Source organism: Marmota flaviventris, chromosome 12 (genome assembly GCF_047511675.1).
Source record: "Marmota flaviventris isolate mMarFla1 chromosome 12, mMarFla1.hap1, whole genome shotgun sequence".
In the NCBI taxonomy this organism is placed as follows: Eukaryota; Metazoa; Chordata; class Mammalia; order Rodentia; family Sciuridae; genus Marmota; species Marmota flaviventris.
In genome coordinates, this window is record NC_092509.1 from 63,027,541 (window position 1) to 63,049,407 (window position 21,867).

At 41.4% G+C, this 21,867-nt stretch overlaps 1 protein-coding gene across 2 annotated transcripts in view; it reads left to right on the forward strand.

The window, feature by feature from the left end:
- Positions 1–21,867, forward strand: part of Slc30a10 (solute carrier family 30 member 10) — a 41,182-nt gene that overhangs the window by 16,693 nt on the left and 2,622 nt on the right. The window contains exons 1-3 of one of the 2 annotated variants that reach the window (XM_027934641.2): positions 12,394–13,030; positions 13,708–13,785; positions 21,252–21,491. In XM_027934641.2, coding sequence (XP_027790442.2) covers positions 12,394–13,030; positions 13,708–13,785; positions 21,252–21,491 — 955 coding nt within the window. Of the gene's footprint in view, positions 1–12,393; positions 13,031–13,707; positions 13,786–21,251; positions 21,492–21,867 lie in introns of those variants that run through there. The other variant, XM_034636182.2, reaches the window with a different exon arrangement.

Genomic DNA, 21,867 nt, shown 5'->3' on the forward strand with positions numbered 1-21,867 from the left:
CAGGCTTAGGTCTAAAACGCCACATCTTTAGGTAGGCCTCAAAGGGCCATAGGATAAAGGTTTGGTCACCAGCCTGTGGAGCTATTGGGAGGTTGGTGAAACTTTTAAGGTTCGTGGGAGAAAGTTAGGTCACTGGGGATGTGCCCCTGGCCCCTTCCTCTCCCTCTTTTTGCTTCCTGGTGGCCATGAGGTGAACAGCCCTCCTGCACTGGGCACTCCCACCATGATATATTATGCCAAGCCCAAAGCAACAGGGCTAAGTGATCATGAACAACAGTCTCTGAAAACATGAGTCAAAATAAACCTTTACTCCGTTTAAGTTGTTTTTCTCAGGTATTTTGTCACAGTAATGAAAAAGCTAACTAACATACTTTAGGGTTGGGAGTAAGGCTTCCCTTAAGCAACCTTTCTGTGGTGCTGTCATGCCTCTCTTCTCTGATCATTATATCTGTCACCTACTCAGGGTACTCAGGTGTTAATGCCCCTCCAACACAGAGGGGTCATGCCTGTCTCACTCATTGCAAGTATCCCCAATAACATATAGTGAGTACTTGACACTAGGTGGTGAATAATCAGTTGAATGAATGACCATAAGACTGTTCTGACACATTTTTCCTATGTTCTGATGAATAGTACTACCCCTCAGGCACCCAAGCCAGTAACCTGGGGACATCTTTCTTCTTTCTCACCACCTACCTCCTCTCCAGACCCATCTACTTAGACTCTAAGCACTGCAGATTTCTTTCATAGTGTCCTCCTGTCTGGTCTTTTCTCTCCATTTTCATGAGAAGGAGTTGTCAGTGTCTCTTGTCCAAACTGTTGCAAAGCTGCTTCCTGTGTTTGACCACTTTCTTTTGGTCCTGTTTGTTCAATACATTCAGCTGCTACCAGCTTCGTCCTTCTGAGAGATAAACCCAATTATGAGTTCCCTGTGATCACAACTGATTAGTGACTTCCCATTGCCTTCAGAATATGTGTCAAGCCCCCTTCCATGTTGTGGCCCATGATCTGGTCATAGATATTACAAATATTCCAAGGCATATAATCGTATTATCATATCTTAACTATCACAGTAATAATCAAGCTGAACAGAATTTAGTTTTTCCTTATCTTCTTCTCAAAAGGCCTGTGAATACATTTACATTTATTTTGTGTTTCCCAGGACCTGATACATAGCAGATATTCTACCAATAGTTGTTGAATTAAATTTATCTAGACAGTAAAGGTATAAATAAGCAGTGTGTGTGTGTGTGTGTGTGTGTGTGTATTGCTAGAGATCGAACCTTGAGCTTTGCACAAGCTAGGTAAGTGCTCTACCACTGAACTATGCCCACCACCCTAGTTTATTTTAATTTAAATGTATTTGCTCTTATTTGTTAAGTGAATGGTGTTGAACATCATTCTCGATTTTATAATGTCATTTAAAAACCTGAATATACCCCTTGTCTGCTGTCCTCAGTGAAGAGACAGAACATCAGGTTCATTCATTCTTTTAGTTTGTCCTTCATTCACCTCTAGATATTGAATCCTAAATGGGTCCAGCATGGTTCCAGGAAGTATAAATACCACATAGGGGGATGCAATATGCATTCAGACTCAGTATCAAGAGGGCATCCAAGGAGAGACTTGAGTGAAGGCCTGAGTGATAAGAAGAAACTGGTCACATAGAAATTAGGGAAGAGCTTTCCAAGCTAAGGGGAGAGCAAAAGCAGGGAGTTGTGGAGAACTGAACTTGGTATTCTGAGGAACAGAAAGAAGAGCAACGTGGCTGGCCAGGGGTGAACCAGAGGTGGGTGAGGGGTGTAGGGTGCAGAGGCACTTGTCACTTTTGGTCAGTTGAGTCAGGCTTCATTTCATGTGCATGTGACTGAACCCTAGTGATAAGTGTAGCTTAAGGAGAATAGAAATTTATTTCTCTTTGATGTCTGGAGGGGAAAATGGAGCCTTTTCTCTGTCCCAGGTCCATTTTGAAAATTCCAACAGAAGAACTCTGGCCAAGTGTTATCTCTCGAACCAAGCATTGTGGCCAGAGAATGAGGAACTATGATTAGCTCACCTTAAATTACATGCCCATAATGTGTTAGTCAGTTTTCTGTCACTGTGACAAAGTTCCTGAAAGAATCATGTATAAATAGAAAAGTTTATTTTGACTTATAGATTCAGTTCACAATCACTTGACCCTGTTGTTTTGGGCTCGTGGTGGCATAGTACATCATGGCAGAGGTGAACTTGGTATTCTGAGGAATGGAAAGAAGAGCAACATGGCTGGCCAAGGGTGAACCAGAAGTGGGTGAGGAGTGTACGGTGCAGAGGCACTTGTCACTTTTAATCGGTTGAGTCAGTCAGCTGAGGAGGACAATTCATCTCATGGGAGCCAGAAAGCAAAGAGAGAAACAGGAAGGGGCCAGGGTCTCAATATCTCTTTCAAGGGCCTGTCCTTGGTGACCAAAATTCCTTCCACTAGGGTCCACCTCTTAAAAGTTTCACTACCTCCCAATAACACCACAGACTGAGGACCAAGCATTTATTTAACCCATGAGCTTTTGGAGGACATATTTAAACTGTAGTACTGCCAGGTGCGGTAGCACATGCCTGTAATTCCAGCAGTTCAGGAGGCTGAGGTAGGAAGATCATGAGTTCAAAACCAGCCTCAGCAAAAGCAAGGTGCTAAGCAACTCAGTAAGACCCTGTCTCTAAATAAAATACAAAATAGGGCTGGGGATGTGGCTCAGTGGTTAAGTGCCCCTGAGTTCAATTCCTAGTACAAAAAAAAAAAAAAAAAACAAAACAAGCAAAAAACCAACTGTTCTCTCTTGTTCAAGGAGACAGAATACTTTCCTAGAAAAGAGTGAGAATGGGTTTCAGGAAATCTAAAATCTTAGTTGATCCATTTAAACTACTGATGATTACAAATACTTTGCTTGCTTTCTAGAACATGTGTAGATTAAGGGTCCATGGCTTCATAATTATAGCATAGTAAGGTCTTTTATTTGTCTATTTTTTGTGTGTTCACTATTTTATTTGATGTTCAAAACAACTATATACACTAAGTGGCATGAGGTTCTTTTTTTTTTTTAAAGAGAGAGAGAGAGAATTTTTAACATTTATTTTTTAGTTTTCGGCGGACACAACATCTTTGTTTGTATGTGGTGCTGAGGATTGAACCCGGGCCGCACGCATGCCAGGCGAGCGCGCTACCGCTTGACCCACATCCCCAGCCCCAAGCATGAGGTTCTTATTTGCATTTTACAGATTGAGAAACTAAGGCTCAGAAGTTTGGTGGCTGGTCCAAGTTGTACAACAACTTCACGTTAGAGTTCAGGAATCTCAGGTCCTTTTCTAGACCTCATTTCAATATCCAGCAACACCTTTCAATCTGTTACAATAGTGAGGTTATATCTTCTAGTATTGTTTTAAATATTTTTATATTTGCAAAACATTTTGTTAATCCACTTCTAATTAGTTCTTAGGTAGTTAAGCTAATTAGATTTTTGGATCCATATAAAATAGATGATTTTAGGAGAAACTGGATGCTCTAACTAACTGTGAAGGAGATTCCACAACGCTGCTTACTAGAAGTTAGTATGATGGTTCTAATGATGACTGACAGAACTTAAAAGAAGGAGCCACTTGCAGATTATCTACCAAAGGCATCATGCCAGGCCCTTTACATGTGCCGTTTACTTTTATTCTCACAACTACTGTGGGACAGAGTGATACCCCTATCTTCTCCAGATTATAAATGAGAACATAGAGGCTCCGAGAAGTTGACTTGTCTACTTGCTGATAGCTGACAGAGCCAGCATTGGATCCTAGATCTGCATTGTACCCAAACTTATGTCTTTCCACTATATTCTCCTGAATATTTAACTAGTGCATTTGCATAGGTAAAATTATTTGTTAATAGGTCTTAGCACAAAATTACTCTCATAGTCTCTTGGGCAAATGGTCTTTCTCATTTTCATAAAGTCTAAAATTTAAGATGAATCTAGCAGTGAAGGAAGCTGGTGTTTGTGTGAGATTGTGGTGGCCTCAAGCAACATAGGTGAAGCCTTTTTGTAAATTATAAAATAGACAAGATCAAGAAAGAGGTCAGGCATGGTGGCAGAAGCCTGTAATTCCAGAGGCTTGGGAGGCTGAGGCAGGAGAATTGCAAGTTCAAGACCAGCCTCTGGGTGGTTCAATACCTAGTACAAAAAAAAAAAAAAAAAAAAAAAAAAAAAAATCAAAGAATAGATTTTCTCCATTATTTTTGCAATTTTAAATTATTTTTGTTCCCCCTTTGAATTGAAAATAGTCCAAAAGTAGATTCTCCACCATTCATCCATCAGGAAGAATCAGACCCCAAATGATATCAGGATGATAAACTTCAAGAAGTTTCCAGCTCTGCCTCTATGCTTTACCCTCTTTCCTCCGGATAGCCATACTTCCTTTTATATTCTTGTTTTCAACAAACCTCAGCATGGGAATTCCCCACAAATGAGTCTCTGGGCCTGTCCTTGTGAGCTGGAGAAGGAGAGACTCACAGACCAGAACTTTAGTGTTCATAACCACAAGCAGATCCCAGACCACATGGCCTCTTCACTCTCAATGCATCTGACAGCTGAAGGAAGCGTCTCTCTACCAATAACCCACTCAAAACAGTGAAAAGGTGACCATTGCTTACCTTTTCTCTTTTTCCACACCTATCGCCTCTATATGAAAAAGAAAAACATGATCACTTCAAGTCAAGAATTCATCCTGAAATACTTTAGGGGGAAAATTGTATCATCCCAGGTGGTAGTATATAAAAATCAGTGTCTTTTTCCCCCCCAGTACTGGGCACTTAATCCAGGGGTACTCTCCCACTGAGGAACATCCCCAGCTCTTTTAAAATATATATTTTTAAAAATTTTGAGAACGGTTCTCCCTAAATTGCCACAACTTGTTTCAAATTTGTGACCCTTCTGCCTCAGCCTCCCAAGTTGCTAGGATTACAGGGATGTACCACCATACCTAGCTTTGATGTTATTCTTGTATGTCACTCAGCAGTCACTACCTTGGGTCCTGCAATTTTGTATATGAGGAAGTATTGCCATTCAAACTATGCTTCCTCCAGTTGCAGGAAATTAAAAATATTTTATCTTGTGTCTGCATAAATTCCACTGCTCTTTAAATGAAGTTATGAACAAATCCTTAAATGCCTATTTTCTCTAAAAGTAACCCTTACGTGAATCCTTTGGTGAAGGGAAATATTCAAACCTCCCTGAACTTGACTGCAAAACCCAAAGGAGTGGTTGCTTTTTGTGAACACCTACTGAATCTTTCTCATGAGCCCTGCACTCCACTAAGCGACTGACATGCATTTCCTCACTTAAGTCTCAGGACAACTCCATGAGGGAGACACAATTATTAACCTCATTGCTCAGATGAGGAAAAAGAAGATGTAAGAAAGTGGCCCCAGGTCATGTCAGAAGTAGCAAATGAGATTGATTTATTTTTATTTTTTTTTTTATAACAGGGTTTCCTTTTTTTAAAAGAGAGAGAGAGAGAGAGAGAGAGAGAGAAGAAAGAGAGAGAATTTTTAAATATTTATTTTTCAGTTTTCAGTGGACACAACATCTTTATTTTATTTTTATGTGGTGCTGAGGATTGAACCCAGCGCCTCGCGCATGCCAGGCGAGTGCGCTACCACTTGAGCCACATCCCCAGCCCATGATTTATTTATTTTTAAAATTAAATTTATTTAACTGACATAAAATTATACACATCTGTGATGTTTTGATACATGTATAATTGCAGAATGTCTAAATCAGGTTAAGCTATGTCCTTACACATTTTCATTTCCTTATGTTAAAAAGTTTTAAAATCCTTTCTTCTAGCTTTTTGAAATGTACATTATTGTTATCCACAGTCATCCCACTGAACTATAGAACACCAGAACTTCTTGTTTCTATTTAATAGTAATTTAGTATCCATTGATCAACCTTTCCCCATCCTTCCCTCCCTTTCTCCTCAGACTCTGCTAACTACCATTCTACCTCCACTTCTTTTTTTTTTTCATTTTTCTTGTTTTATTTTATTTTTTTAATTTTTTATTTTTTAAAATTTTTTATACCTTTATTCCTTTTTTTAAATTTTTTATTGTTGGCTGTTCAAAATATTACATAGTTCTTGATATATCATATTTCACACTTTGATTCAAGTGGGTTATGAGCTCCCATTTTTACCCCATATACAGATTGCAGAATCACATCAGTTACACATCCATTGATTTACATATTGCCATACTAGTGTCTGTTGTGTTCTGCTGCCTTTCCTATCTTCTACTATCCCACCTCCCCTCCCCTCCCCTCCCCTCTTCTCTCTCTGCCCCCTCTACTGACATTCATTTGTCCCCCTTGTATTATTTTCCCTTTTCCTTCACTTCCTCTTGTATGTACTTTTGTATAACTCTGAGTGTCTCCTTCCATTTCCATGCAATTTCCCTTCTCTCTCCCTTTCCCTCCCACCTCTCATCCCTGTTTAATATTAATCTTCTTCTCATGCTCTTCGACCCTACTCTGTTCTTAGTTACTCTCCTTATATCAAAGAAGACATTTGGCATTTGTTTTTTAGGGATTGGCTAGCTTCACTTAGCATAATCTGCTCTAATGCCATCCATTTCCCTGTAAATTCTATGATTTTGTCATTTTTTAATGCAGAGTAATACTCCATTGTGTATAAATGCCACATTTTTTTTATCCATTCATCTATTGAAGGGCATCTAGGTTGGTTCCACAGTCTTGCTATTGTGAATTGTGCTGCTATGAACATCGATGTAGCAGTGTCCCTGTAGCATGCTCTTTTTAGGTCTTTAGGGAATAGACCAAGAAGGGGAATAGCTGGGTCAAATGGTGGCTCCATTCCCAGCTTTCCAAGAAATCTCCATACTGCTTTCCAAATTGGCTGCACCAATTTGCAGACCCACCAGCAATGTACAAGTGTACCCTTTTCCCCTCATCCTCGCCAGCACTTGTTGTTGTTTGACTTCATAATGGCTGCCAATCTTACTGGAGTGAGATGGTATCTTAGGGTGGTTTTGATTTGCATTTCTCTGACTGCTAGAGATGGTGAGCATTTTTTCATGTACTTGTTGATTGATTGTATGTCCTCCTCTGAGAAGTGTCTGTTCATCTACCTCCACTTCTATGAAATCAGTTCTTTAGATTCCACATAGGAGTGAGATCATGCAATACTTGTCTTTCTGTGTCTAGCTTATTCCATCATGTGGAACACCATGTGTTGTTGCAAACAACAAAGCTCAGGTTATTAACTGCTGTGCTATAGCACCTTTCAAATTTTCATAAAGTGAGTGCAAAATTAAAATTACCCAGAGTCTTGATACTTTCTCAATAAGCAGGTTGCATTATTTTTTTTATTATTGGTTGTTCAATTTTTTTTTTTTATTATTATTGGTTGTTCAAAAGGTTGCATTATTTGATGTTATGGTAGGGCTTGTGTTCTTCCCACTGCCTGGGTTAGTGCTAAGAGCAGACATTGTCTTCAGCTGCAGGAAGAAATGGCATTTGGAGAAACTAGAGGTGCCTGTAAGTAAGGACACTTGACAAACTGACCAGTACAGCTCTGAATTTATTTACAGCTTCTCCTTTGAGGCAGGCTGTGACTACAGTGCTGTATTTCCCCTTGCCAATAGCCCATTGAAAGTGGAGGTGACCAATCTCTGTGTTTATATTTTATGCTTCTATCATTAAAAAAAAAGCAAGAAAAAAGTATGTCAAGTCTCTTAAATTTATTGTATCCTGAAAAACTGAGGGTTATAAATGCATACTTTTGGAATACCGATAAGTATCTTTTTTTTTTAGTTGTTAATGGACCTTTACTTTATTTGTTTATATATGGTGCTGAGAATTGAACCCACTGCTTCATACGTGCTAGGCAAGCAGTCCACCTCTGAGCTATACAGCCCAGATATGTATCTTTGTACAGCCAAAGTGTTTCAATATAGACCATAAAATTTCACCAAGGAAGAACTGACTTTATATACAAGATTCCTCAAGTACTCAGAGAAGGGATTTCCTTTTGCAAAGTCATCACATTTGTACTCTGAATATTTGGAGAAATGTCCATCCCTTCGCAATGTATTTAAAATCGGGAGGCTGTTGTTATAGGGAAAAAGCTTCCTCTTTTTCTGAGTAAGAATTTGGTGCTTTGGACAAGATGTGCATTCTCTCCCCTGAATGGAACATCAGCTCTTGTTACTAGAAGAGTTCAAAAATGAAAACAAATGCTTGCTTCTTCAGTTACTAAAAAATAAATAAACAAGGGTGTTAATTTCTGGGTCAAATGCCAGCATAAAAAGCCCAAGACTACACAGCATCAAAACTTTCAATGTCATAATCTCTGCATTTATTAATTGTGTTGCATCAAATTTTACTTCAACAAAAAACAAAGTTGAAAATCCTTTCATTTGTTTAGGGGGAAAAAAAAACCACTAAAGATGATCAAATTAATGTAAGGTGAAGATGAAAAATATAAACTCTAGAGTTTGATGCCTAGATCAGATCTCACGTCAGTCATTTATAGATTGTGTGAATTTTTAAACATACTATAATATTTTGTTTTTTTGATTTGGGCAGTAACAATAGATACAGTGATAGAAAACTCCTTGAGGTTGGGGGTGCATTGCTGTGACTGGAAAAGGGCATGAGAGAACCAACCTTCTGGGGTGATGGAAACATTTGTATCTTAATTTTCATGGAAGTTCCATTCATTTGTCCAATTGGCTCAATTTTATACTTACAGTAGAGATATTTTACTGTATGTGAAGAACAAAGATCCTGCCTTTGTCAGCTTTTCTGCCACACTGACCATAAAGACCTGACAAGAACAATTAGAAGAGGAAAAATGTAGTTGGGGCTCATAATTTCATAGGTCTCCAGTCCATAGATGGCTGACTCCATTCTCAGGACCTGAAATAAAGCAGAATATCATTGTGGAAGTGTATGGCAGAGGAAAGCAGCTGGGGACATGGTATTAGGAAGCAGAGAGAGAGGACAAAATATAAACTCCAAGGGTATGTCCCCAGAAACCAACCCACCTCCTCCAGCCACACCCCACCAAGTTAATCTCTATTTCAGGGTTAAACCTCTGATAACTCAATCATTTCATCTCTAAACTGTCTTGCATTGTCTCACACATGAGCTTTTAAAAGGGGGACACCTCACATCTAAATCATAACAGACCCACAATCGAATCTTGCCAGCCTTTTGCTCAAAATACCTTGAAGGTTTTTCATTGCTTTCAGTGAACACCTTACATCTGGCCCTGCAGCCTCTCTGACCCCATCTCATGTCACTTTCCTGCACTGTCACCCATCTTCACTGTCACAGCCCTTCATCTGGCTCCTTCATGTGTCTCCTACCACAGAGCCATTCATTGTACATGCTTTGCCTCTGCCTGCAGTGCTCTCCCCACCAGGGAAGATGGTGTGATTTTGGCCAAATTACTTAAGAATCTTTGGGCTTCAGGTGATTCATCTGTAGAATAGTTTATAATTAAATAATAAATATTAAAAGATTTTCTGGGGGCTAGTGTGAGAATGAAATGAGATAATGTCTGTAAAGTGCTCAGCATAGGGCTGGGCTAAATAAGAGTTCAATAAACAAAAGCTGGTTGAAACCTCCTAAATTACTGTGAAGAATGAAGTGCAGTCTAAATATCTGTTAACTAATGTATATTGCACACACACACACACATATGTAAGTGAAAATATTTTACTATAGTGCATTTTGTTGACAGTATTTGGAACACTTGTCCTTTCTTAAGGTCAGGAACTGGGTCCTGGACAGGGGCATCAGACATTGGCTCTGGTTTTCTAGTTCCATTGACTGCACTCCTGGGGCAGTGACATTTTCTGGTCATCTGCCTTCGGTTAGGGGAATGACTAGGCAATAGGCACGAGTGATATAATTCTGCTGACTTTGGGTTTTCCTTTCAGTTGTGAATGACAAAGAAATGCAATTAGCAAGGGCTACTTCAGCTTTGTCAGATGAGTTATAGAAGGCGTCACGCTTTTTTGGGCTGCTTTCATTGCTGCTATGTTAAATATTTTAGTGATTGCACAGTTTGAAGACAGTGTAAACCAGAAACTGGTAAGGCTGTGGTACTCAGATAGATCTCTTTTGTGTATTAGAGAGTGTCATCTGTTGTTCATTCTATTACACACATGCTGCAGTGCTAACAGGAACACTAATGGTAACAGTAGCTAACATTTATTTGAGTGCTTACTATTTACCAGGCATGGTTAAACCATTCTTTATATATTAACTCATTTAATACTCACTATATTATCATTCCCATTTTATAGTAATTAAAAAGTAGGCCTGACTGATTTAGGAACTTTTCCAAGACTATACAGCATCAAGCCTTTCATCAATCAAAAATTTTTAATTCTTCTACATTATTCATTATTTTATATTAATTTTTAGAACATAATTAAAGTGATCAATTTCTTCGAGTTCTGCATGGGGATATTTTCCTGGAGGTGGAAAGAAAATGTTCATTAAGCTTTCTAAGTTTGGAGGCTCATCTAGTTTAAAGTAGGACGCTCATATCAAGATTGCTTTAGCTCAATTGTCAGGAACCCTCTGAGATCATTAAAAGACAGTTTTATACTTTGTAAAACTAAGACAATGAATAGGGCTAGAAGTTAGAATATTCTGCTAATGGATGCTGGACTTTTGGGGGGGGGGGGTTAGTTTTTCCCTACGTTTCTTAGGATGGTCTTGAATTCTTAGGTTCAAGTGATCCTCATGCCTCATCCTCCTAGTAGCAGGGACTACAGGAGCACCATTGCTCTGGGTTTGTGGCTTCTTTATTTTTTGAGTGAGACATTTTTATTGATTTCCAAGCCAAAAACAAGTGTGTGTGTGTGTGTGTGTGTGTGTGTGAGAGAGAGAGAGAGAGAGAGAGAGAGAGAGAGAGAGAGAGTTAGTTTTCAGGAATGATTAAAATTCAGGGGTTGGGAATGGGGGAGGTGAGAGAGAACAGAGATGACCAGACTTCACAGTTGGATCCTTTGTGAAATGAGATAAGATTATAAAACAAATAATAAACAAATAAAATTCCTGCAGGGCTTCCCATTCACTCTCTGAACTGACCAATGGCAAACACCCTTCTTCAAGAGTCTATTCCTCAGTCTCTTTCAGAGTCCTGGAAATGGTTTCAGTTGGGATAACTTTTACTTGGAACAGGGCCTGTTGTTAACTGGAGAATCTTTATTTGGATGAAACCATGTAGGTCAGGGGATTGAACTGAGAGTTATCAGGTCATAGTGTCAGGGACAAATGGGGTTAGTCAAATATTCTCTTCAATGGGGAATGAGAAAAGCACACAATGGCCACTGGACTTGTATCTACCACTGAGTAGACCAGTCTATGAGTGCTGGGTGGGAGTGCCATGTTACTAAACCATGATGGGGTTCTCCTGAGGAAGGCCTTTGGCTCCCTGGCAGGAGAGATAAAGTGAAGATCCCAAAGGGAACCCAGAGGATGCCACTCTGAGAGAGGGAGGGAGGGAAGGAGAGAGAGAGAGAGAGAGAGAGAGAGAGAGAGAGAGAGAGAGAGAGAGAGAGAGAAGGAAGGAGGTATGGAGGGAGAGAGAAAGAGAGGGAGGGAGGAAGGGGGGATCCTGATGCCTTTATGAGGCTTTGAGGAAGAGGAGAGGATAAAATAGCTTTTCCACGGGTGGTAATGGAACGGGGTGGGGATGGGTACTGAGTGAGGGATGAGCTCACATTTAACAATAATGTAAGCAGGAAGCACCCGTAAAGGCAGGGTTGGCCCAAGCTAGTGCTCTTCGGCCTTACTACTGCTTAATATGGAATCTGTACTGCAACCAGCGTCTGGGCACGTAGGCAGAGGTGTCCACGTCCACCACAGTGAGCACACCCACAGCAGTCAAGGTCCTTATCATTAAGACTCAGCAGAATATTGGCGGGAGGGCCTGGAGAAGCAGGTGATGGGTGAATCCCACCTCTGCAGGGGGAGGAGCGGTCTGTGAAGATTGACATTCGGACACAACCCCCTCCTCTCTGCACCGCTCGGTCCCAGAAGGAGGCACAGTGGCTGGTGGCCACCTGCCAAGTCAGGCCCAGGCCGCGGAGGTGGCGTAAGGCTCTTCAGACACCGCCGCCGCTGCCACTCCTTTAGACTCTGGACGTGCGTGGACCGGGGGCGCTCTGCCTCTGCCTTATAAAAAAGCGTCAGGGCAGGGCGGGCCTGGCACCCGGGAGGCGGGTACCAGGCCTCAGCAGAGTCCGGGCGGCCGCGCCTCGCCCCCACCTGTTGCGGAGGCAGGGTCTGCAGTGGCTCGGGCGCGGCTGGCTGGGCAAGTAGGTGTGCGGTTGCAAAGATGGGCCGCTATTCAGGCAAGACGTGCCGGCTGCTCTTCATGCTCGTGCTCACCGTGGTCTTCTTCGTGGCCGAGCTGGTCTCGGGATACCTGGGCAACTCCATCGCGCTGCTCTCGGACTCCTTCAACATGCTCTCGGACCTGATCTCGCTGTGCGTGGGCCTGGCCTCCGGCTACATCGCCCGGCGCCCCACCCGAGGCTTCCGCGCCACCTACGGCTACGCGCGCGCGGAGGTGGTGGGCGCGCTGAGCAACGCGGTCTTTCTCACCGCGCTCTGCTTCACCATCTTCGTGGAGGCGGTGCTGCGCCTGGCCCGGCCCGAGCGCATCGATGACCCGGAGCTGGTGCTCATCGTCGGCGCCCTGGGGCTGGCCGTCAACGTGGTGGGGTTGCTCATCTTCCAGGACTGCGCCGTCTGGTTCACCTGCTGCTGCCGGGGCCACCGTCGCCGCCTGCAGCAGCGGCAGGAGCAGGCTCTTGGCGACCCTCCCGGCGCTTTTGGGGGGCCCCAAGGCGCCGAGGGCCAGCAGCATGCTGCGACCCCGACGGCCCCCGGCTTGGACTCAGCTGTGACCCTCCGGGGGGCTTCGATCGAAAGAAAGCAGAAGGGGGCGACCGTATTCTCAAATGTAGCAGGTGCCTTTCAGTTGCATCCTTTGGACCGTTTTGCCCTTCCCTCCTTCCTCTTTCCTCCTCCCCTTTCCTCCTCCCCGGTCTCTACCTCCTTGTCCCTACCTCCTTGTCCCACGCCCTCTTTTTTTTTCCTCTGATTTTTTAAAATCATTTTTTTGTAGTCCTCTTACTTATCCTAACTTAACATTTTCCACTATTTTTTCCTCTTTCTCTCTCTCTCTCTCTTTTTTTTTTCGCTGCTGGATCTTTTGGCCTTTATCTTGTTTTTCCTTCTTTGCATTCTCTGTATGTGGAAGTATTGATTTTCTTGGACATCAGGTCTTATTATTGGGCAACAGATAGCTCTCTTGGTCCTGTGTCCCCTTCATTGGTTGTGTCTGAACTTTGTTTTTTCCTCCCCCTTTGCCCATCTTCTGTCTCTTCTGTTATGGGTTTTGGGGGTTGGGGGTAGGCTCCTACTTGCTCCCTTTTTTGTTTTAACATGAAAGGAAGTGGGAATGAAGTCCAAAGATAGATCACGGGCTCTTTCAGAGCCCAAATGTACTGTTCTGGGCTATGTGTGTGCAGAGGTAGGGGCTCCCATATGCTATTAGGAATGTAAAATAACACAACTTTGAGTCCATTGGTTTTTTTTGTTTGTAGAACTTATACACAACACAAGGTTTCTTCTTTGAATGCAGGTGATTCCTTGAACACCCCGAATGAGCCTGAAGAGACTATGAAAAAGGAGAAAAAGTCTGAAGCCCTGAATATCAGAGGTAAGATTGACTTTGAGCCACTTTGAAATCCTTTTCATTGGTACATGTGGACTGTGCTGTGCTCTTCATTTGTGTTTGACTTTGAATAAGGCAATAGTGTGTTCAAAAGTAGGCCAGTTACCTGTACAGACTATGACCCTAGTCTCTTGCCTAATCACTGCATTGATTCTGAAGGAGGAACTAGTTGCTAATGATTTATCTTTGCTCTGGTTGAACCCATAATAATGCTGCTTGCTCCCAAGCTCCCATGTATCAATGCCAAGTTATTGCTTTATTTGACTTTGTCCAACAATGGATATTGTTAACATACAATGCACCCAATTTCATTTATTTTTAAAAGGCTGTGTGTGTGTGTGTGTATGTGTGTGTGTGTGTGTGTGTGTGTGGTGTTAGGGTTTGAACCCAGGGCCTCATGCATGCAAAGCACATATTTTACCTTGAGTTATGCCTGCAGACCTAATTCAGTCTTTCTTAATTGAATATGATTTTGATAAAGATAAGATAAGAGTAGGTGGACCTCTATCCAAGGTTATACCCTGCGTGGCTTTGCTGAATGACTCTGTGGCCTGTTATTTCTGCCAGAAAACTGCTCTTGTGAAGGAACTGTCAGTTCACAAAACCTCCATTTTTAGGTCCACAGTGAGGATTCTGGTGAAGCCTGTGGAAGGCTTCTAATCACATGTCAGCAGCACTGGGCTAAGGTCAACCCTTTGGATTCTGAGGTCTGTTTCTCACTGGACACTACTGTATCCAACACACCTCCTTTCCAATTTATTGGGCCCAGATTTTGTTTTAGAGTGGTTGCAATAGTGGTTAATCCCCAATCTTTGAGAATTTCAACAAGATTTAAGCAATTATTTACTTTTATATGGTTTTGGGGAAGCCTATTGTGAGGCATAGTTGGAAATAATATAATGATAAACCAATAATCTAGGAGACGCCTACTTTATTGAGAGTCTCACATCTGATTTATAAAGTGATTCTCAGAATGGAGCTACAGAGAAAATCCAGAAACAACACAGGAGCTCCTAAAAGTCTTTAAAGCAATAAATAAATAAATAAAAAATAAATAAATGCAACAGAGGAATTTGCTTCTTTGAAGAGCTTGATAGCAAATCTTTTTAGAAAGAATCTGTAATAAAAAAAAATCATTATCCTTTCATTTGTTTTTCTTTTTAAAGGCTCAGTTTAATACCCACATGGACATGGTAGATTTTTTTAAGGTACAGGTAACGATTGTAGCACTTTAGCTTTTTGAAGCACATCCTAGTCATTGATTACCTTCATTCTTCTGTTACAAAGTTGAAAAAGAGAACAGGTAGGTGGAAAGAAGTGACAAAGAATGAAAAGTAGACCTCAACTGACATTGTGACCTTGTTTAAGAAACATGCATGATCTTGATAATGTTTAGTCTTCAGCTATTGGGGTTCCTGGGTAGAAAAATGTCTGCAGTAAAATGCCTTCCTTTTCCTGGCTGAGCCTGTGCTCCACAGACACTAAGAAAAGCATCCATCTGGCTTCTGAGAAGGTGAAGATTGCAGTGGACAAAAGACAAGTATTTGGCTTTAGGCTGCTTGGGTTTGGTTCCCAAGTTATCATATGCCCTGGATTTCCAGTTCCCTAATCTTTAAAATAAGGATAACGGAACCCACCTCATGGGCTTACTAGGTATGAGATAAAACATATAAAGCACTTAGCCTTTTAGTAGGAAAATGTGCTAATGTATTTATTGAGTGCTACTTTGTGCCAGGCACCATTAATGAGTAAGCCATGTAGTGGTCACAGCAATCTTCCTAGGTAGATACTGTTGGTATTCAGCTGGAGTGAAATGGCTGGGCTCAAACCCCTTCTGATTAAGTAAGGGTCAGCTCAGATCATCCTGCTACTGCTATTTTTTTTTTTTTCTAGAAATGGAACCACAGCCTTGCACATGCTAGGCAAGAACTCTACTGCTGAGCTACATTCTCTGCCCTTTTTATTTTATTTTATTTTGAGATAGGATCCTGCTAAGTTGCCCAGCCTGTCCTCAAACTTGGGATCCTCCTGCCTCAGGCCCTTGAGTAGCTCGGATTACAGGCATGTGCCACAATGCCTAGCTTCCTGCCCCTTCTGATGAATATCCTCGCTATGGCTAAATAGAGCCTTTCCACATCTCAAGCTGTGTGAGGCTGGCCTCACTTAGACCTTGTAGCTTTATGTTGGAGCCACAATTAAGGGAAGGACTGCAGAACAAATGTTAGGGATAGAAAGATGTTAGAGAAAATGGACTTCAACTTTTCTACTTTACAAATGAGGAAATAGGGTCCAGAGTATTTGGCGGTTGCCTCCAGTCACCCTGGCTAGCAGCAGAGGTAGGCCTGGGATCCTGGGCTCCTCCTTCACATTGCTGGATCTTTTCATGATCACACACTGACTTCCAAATGGGAATGGCTTGCTTCTCTAGTATACACATGCAGCCCAGTGGTTACATTTCTAACATCTAAGCAATTGCTTTAGAAAGCAGGATTGCTGCTCTCTCCAAATTTGCAAAGGAAACATCTAATGGGCTTTCCTGTGAACAAAAATCACTTCTTGATTTTCATTACTGTTTCTGTCATTCCAATGGGAATAATAAAATTTAAAAAAACAATGAATTCTAAGAAACACATTCCATCTTCTGCTGCAAAGTATTGTGAAAACAGCATCCTTTTAAAATTCTCACCATTGTGTTTTATTTAATAGGCTCAAACATGAAACATTAAAGTGTTGTAGCAGAGTGTCAGAAAGACAATTAGCCCCTTAATTTTAGTATAAACATAAATAGACGAATAGCAATCTTGACATCACCTGAAAATAAATCCCCTTTGATAAATATTTCTTTATAATTCTTGCCTTTGTCCAGTAAGAAAGATCTCATCCTTTTATAAACCACCTGTATATGCTCAGTACAAATGAACTGTGTTTGTAGTTATTGAACAAATTCAACAGGACCAGTGGCTTTTTCATGTGCTGGGACACTTATCAAATTTCAGTATATGTCAAATTGCCAATTTGTGGTATATGCCAGTTTTTTTTCCTCCCCTGGTTTTATGGAAAGTCAATAAATGAAGGCCAAGTGCAGAGGTTCTCCTTTTTTTTTTTTTTTTTTTGCCAAACAACCGTGTAAGCATAGTGACTGGTCAGGTGGTCTAGTTGTTCACTAAGTGGTGATCTTTGTCTCTCAGGTAATTTGCCAGGTTTATTTTTCTGCATCACAATGTGATCACATTAGAGTCTGTTCAGAAATCTTCACAGCTTCTAGATAAAGGTCTAAACTCCATGACCCTCAGTGGTTTGCTGTCCTGGTGCCAACATTCCTTTCTAGACATTTTCTGCCTTTCTCTTACCCCCTTCACTGCCTTGCCTTCCCTATAGCCCTTCATTGGTTTACCTCCTGCTCCCCAATAATGTGTAAGTAGAATGGGGTGAGAAGTGATCAGACTCTGGTGCCAGGCAGATCTCATCTGGATTCCAACTCTGCCTTTTTCCTAGGTGGGTGACCCTGGGCATGTAACTTCACCTCTTGGGTGTTGGTCTCCTGATCTGTATCGTGAAGATGATGGTATCAGCCTCCTGGTGTTCTTGAGGATTACATGGGTGCTTGGAACAGCATAGAGGACTCACAAATGATACCATTATTGTCATCACCTCCTGCTAAGTTCTCATCATTTTATATAATTCTAAGGGATTCATAGTGGTACTTCTCAGGAGGAAAACCTGAAATTGAAATTTAGAGGGGGCTGGGGATGTGGCTCAAGCGGTAACGCGCTTGCCTGGCATGCGCGGGGCGTGGGGTTTGATCCTCAGCACCACATAAAATAAAGATGTTGTGTCCACCGAAAATTGAAAAATAAATATTAAAAAATATTCATTTAAAAAAAAAAAAGAAATTTAGAACTTACACGAGGCAGGTTGTGCAGTGGTCCTTTAGTCAGACTTCCCAGGCTTCTGTCTCTTAACACTTTCTAGCCATGTGACCTTGGACAAATTACTTAGCTACTCTGTGCTTCAGTTTCCTTATTTGTGAAATGAAGCACTTAACCACCTCAGAGAGCCCTTAAGAAGACTTACTGTATAAATAAGGTTAAAACAATGCCTGGTACTTACTTTTCCATTAACATTACAAAGATCATTACTATTATTATTGTTACTAATATTTTCATGGTTCTGGGGATTGAGCCTAGGGCTTTGAACATGCAAAGCAAGCACTCTAGAAGTGAGCTAACCCCCAGCTCAATTATTATTATTTTCACTTATTATTAAAGACAGGAGTTACTCTATGTCATAGGAATTATGACTTATGAACCAGAAAATGTTGTCTTATTGAGTAGACATTCTCTGCCTTCAGTGCAAAGAAATTCAGTGTCATGACTGACACTCATGTCACTTACAGTCTAATGGAGGAAACGAGGCTCACATGCATGAATCTACCAGGGAATAACAGACTGTCTCAGGTTGTGAGAATGACAAGTAAGTGTAGGAACCATTAGGTTTTCCTCTTTGAGTGCAGCACTTTGTGCTGTCCTGAAGAAAGTTAAGCCTTCAATTTTCGGTTCTTGCTGAGGGAACTGGGTTGATAGGACAACTCTGAGAAAGTCCTGAGTCTCTCTTGCCTGGCTCAGGAGAGGAACTGGGGAGGAAGAAGGGCTTTTGGGATGGGTCGGGGAGAGGAGGCACAGAAATAGAAAGTGGGAATCTTTCATGTAGATATTGTATCAGAGTCTCAGACAAAAGGAAATGTGGGCAGCCTGCCTACCTGCCTTGCTTCCTTTTGCAGTGCTGTAGAGTAAACCCAGGAGGACCTGCACATGCTGGCAAGTGCTCTACAACTGACCTACACCCCCACTTTTTTTGATGGGGGTGGTCGGCTACCAGGGATTAAACTCAGGGGCACTCGGCCACGAAGCCACATCCTTAGGACCTATTTTTAATTTTTAGAGACAGGGTCTCACTCATTGGTGAGGCTGATGGAACTTTTGATCCTCCTGTCTCAGCCTCCCGAGCCACTGGGCTACAGGCATGTGCGACCACACCTGGCTTGTTTTTGTTTTTTTTAATACCTGTATTTTTTTTTTGGAGGGGGGGGTGGGATTGCCATGAATTACACCAAGAATATTTGTAGAATGCCATTTGAACTGGGATGTTAGAATCCTGAATGTGCTGCCAACAGGAGGAATTAGCCCCATGAAAGCACCTTCCATGGGAAGCTATTTAGCCATGAGTGCATTGTTAGTAATTTGGATTGTTATTAATTCTTCTGAGTGGACCTGTTGGATATGTGGAGAGAGAAGCAGACCTTTCTTAATCTATAGCTTTCTTCTAGAGCAGTGCTTTGAAAACTTTTATATGCATTCAAATCACCTGGGGATCTTGTTAAAATGCAAGTTTGGATTCAATAGCTCTGTGATCTTGAATGAGTTATTTAGCTACTCTGTGCTTCAGTTTCTTCATTTGTAAAAATGGGGATTCTTCATTTCCTTTCTCCTTTTCTCCTCTTCCTCCTTCTTTCATTTTTTATATTTATTTTATTCTGAATTTATTCCCTGTCTTCTGGTTTAGGAACAGTTTGTTCTTTTTCATTTTAGTGTAGCAGGGGAGCTCAAGTGACTCTGACTATGAGCTCTGAGAGGTGGTACAGCTGGGTGTTTTGTTCATTGGGTGTGTTCCATGACCATAGACTCTGCATCTAAACCCTTAAGTTCAGCATTACTCTCTGCTTATTTAAGCATATGCAGCAAAAATTCAGCACTGTTTTTGGGCCACCAACCCAGTGTTCAGCCCTACTGCTTGGCCCAGGCACACCTGCCAACTCCATCATTCACATATTATTTCTTTAAAGTAACATCTTTTGGACATGAAGTGGCTTTCTGGATATGCATATCATCCTTAATGGCCTGGGCAGTTTCTCAGGTGATTATTAAAATGAGCATGAATTTTTGAACCTCTTGATTTGCATGATTTTTTGGAGGCTTCTGGGTCAATTGAACTTGAGCCATTTTTAGATTACTTCCAGCTGCTTCTAGGAGGGTGAGTGAGACCCTGCATCTCTAACGAGCTCTCCTGAGCTGCATTGCTGCTGGCTTGGAATAGCAAGATACTACTTTCTGTAACACAAAGGCTTTGTGTTTATATTTCATTACCCATCTTACCAGATTTTTGCTGAATTTACTAAATGTCAGTTAAGTTGATGTTTAACAATCAGTTGGGCACCTGGATCTTCTTTGTTGACAATTGCTTATTTTCTATATCATAATTGATGCATTTAGAAACAGTTCTCTTAATCCAAGATATCCATGATTTTTATTATTATCTGTGGAATTTTAATTTGATTTGGATTCAATTTTTGATTGTGACAAATGGCTCTTTATGTGGTGGACATTTTGCTGGAGCCCTTTTTCTTGAGAACTGCTTATATAGCAAATGCGATTGAAATGACTAAGTGAGGTTAAGTGAGAAGTAGGCTTACAGGGAAGGGGGGGAATGGATCATGGCAGAAGGAAGACAAAGGACATAACTTAATTCTGTCTCCTTTTAAAAATACTTTAAATAATTTGAAGTATGGATGCTTGTCTGAAAGAACAAGAAATTTACACAGCCTCTGTTTTCTGGCCTGGTGCCCTTTGAAGGTGGGTGGTAGTGAGGTGAACCTCTGAGATGGCACAGTCACTCTTCCTGCAGGTGACAGTCAGCCCAGATTCTCCCAGGCGGTTCCTCTTCAGTGGTTCCCTGGGCCCTGGGATGGTGGCCGGGGCTTTTCTTTTCAGGAAATCAGTTGCTAGCACAATTCACAATAGCTAAATTGTGGGACCAAGCCAGATGCCCTTCAGTAGATGAATGGAAAGGGAAACTGTGGTATATATACACAATGGAATATTACTCAGCATTAAAAGAGAATAAAATCATAGCATTTGCAGGTGAATGGATAAAGTTGGAGAATATAATGCTAACTGAAGCAAGCCAATCCCCCAAAACCAGAGGCTGAATGTTTTCTTTGATATGAAGATGCTGACTCATAATGGGGCGGGGAGCCTGGGAGGAATGGTGGAACTTTAGATAGGGGAAAGGGGAGAGAGGGGATGGGAGGGAGAAAGAAGGTAGGAATGATGGTGGAATGAGTTAGACATCATTACCCTAAGTACGTGTATGAAGACATGAACGGTCTGAAAATACTTTGTGTACAATCAATGACTTGAAAAATTGTGCTCTATATGTGTAATATGAAATGAATGCATTCTACCATCATGAATAACACATTAGAATAAATAAATAATTTAATTTAAAAAAGGAAAATCAGTTGCTGTTGTTTTTGATTATGATTCATTCTGCTGTTCAGATAAAAAAACAAAGCAAATAGCAATGGATATTCATATATTTGAAAATCCAAGGGTGACACAGCTCGGGCTGCCAAACTTCGATCTGTTTCATTGGTTTCTCTTTCTTCTTGTCAGGTGTTCTTTTGCATGTGATGGGAGATGCCCTGGGGTCGGTGATTGTGGTCATCACTGCCATTATATTCTATGTGCTGCCCCTGAAAAATGAGGACCCGTGTAACTGGCAGTGCTACATCGATCCCAGCCTAACTGTTGTCATGGTCATCATTATTTTGTCATCTGCCTTCCCACTCATCAAGGAGACTGCTGTCATTCTCCTGCAGATGGTCCCCAAGGGAGTCAACATGGAAGAGCTGAGTAAGTAGACTGGATTCTGATCTAGAACCAATGTCAGCTGAATGTCATTTCAGACCAAAGGACCAGCATTATGGCAGAGCATTATGTATTCTGAAATACGTGAAATCACCATGCAATAGAGATGTCCCTCATGTGGTTTGCAGCCTAGCAAGATGATTCATAGCTCCAAGATCCAAAGGTCCTTTGTAAGCCATGATTCTCTGATTCACCTGCAAAAATTTTGATAACATAGTACTTGGGTAGCACCTACTTCTGGGCTATTTACATTCACTTCAAAGATTTATTTTAATTCAAGGCCACTTCTGCTAAAAACTTGATTTTATTCCCTTTTTTATTTTCTGAAAACACAAATCATTCATATTCTAGATCCTGCTTT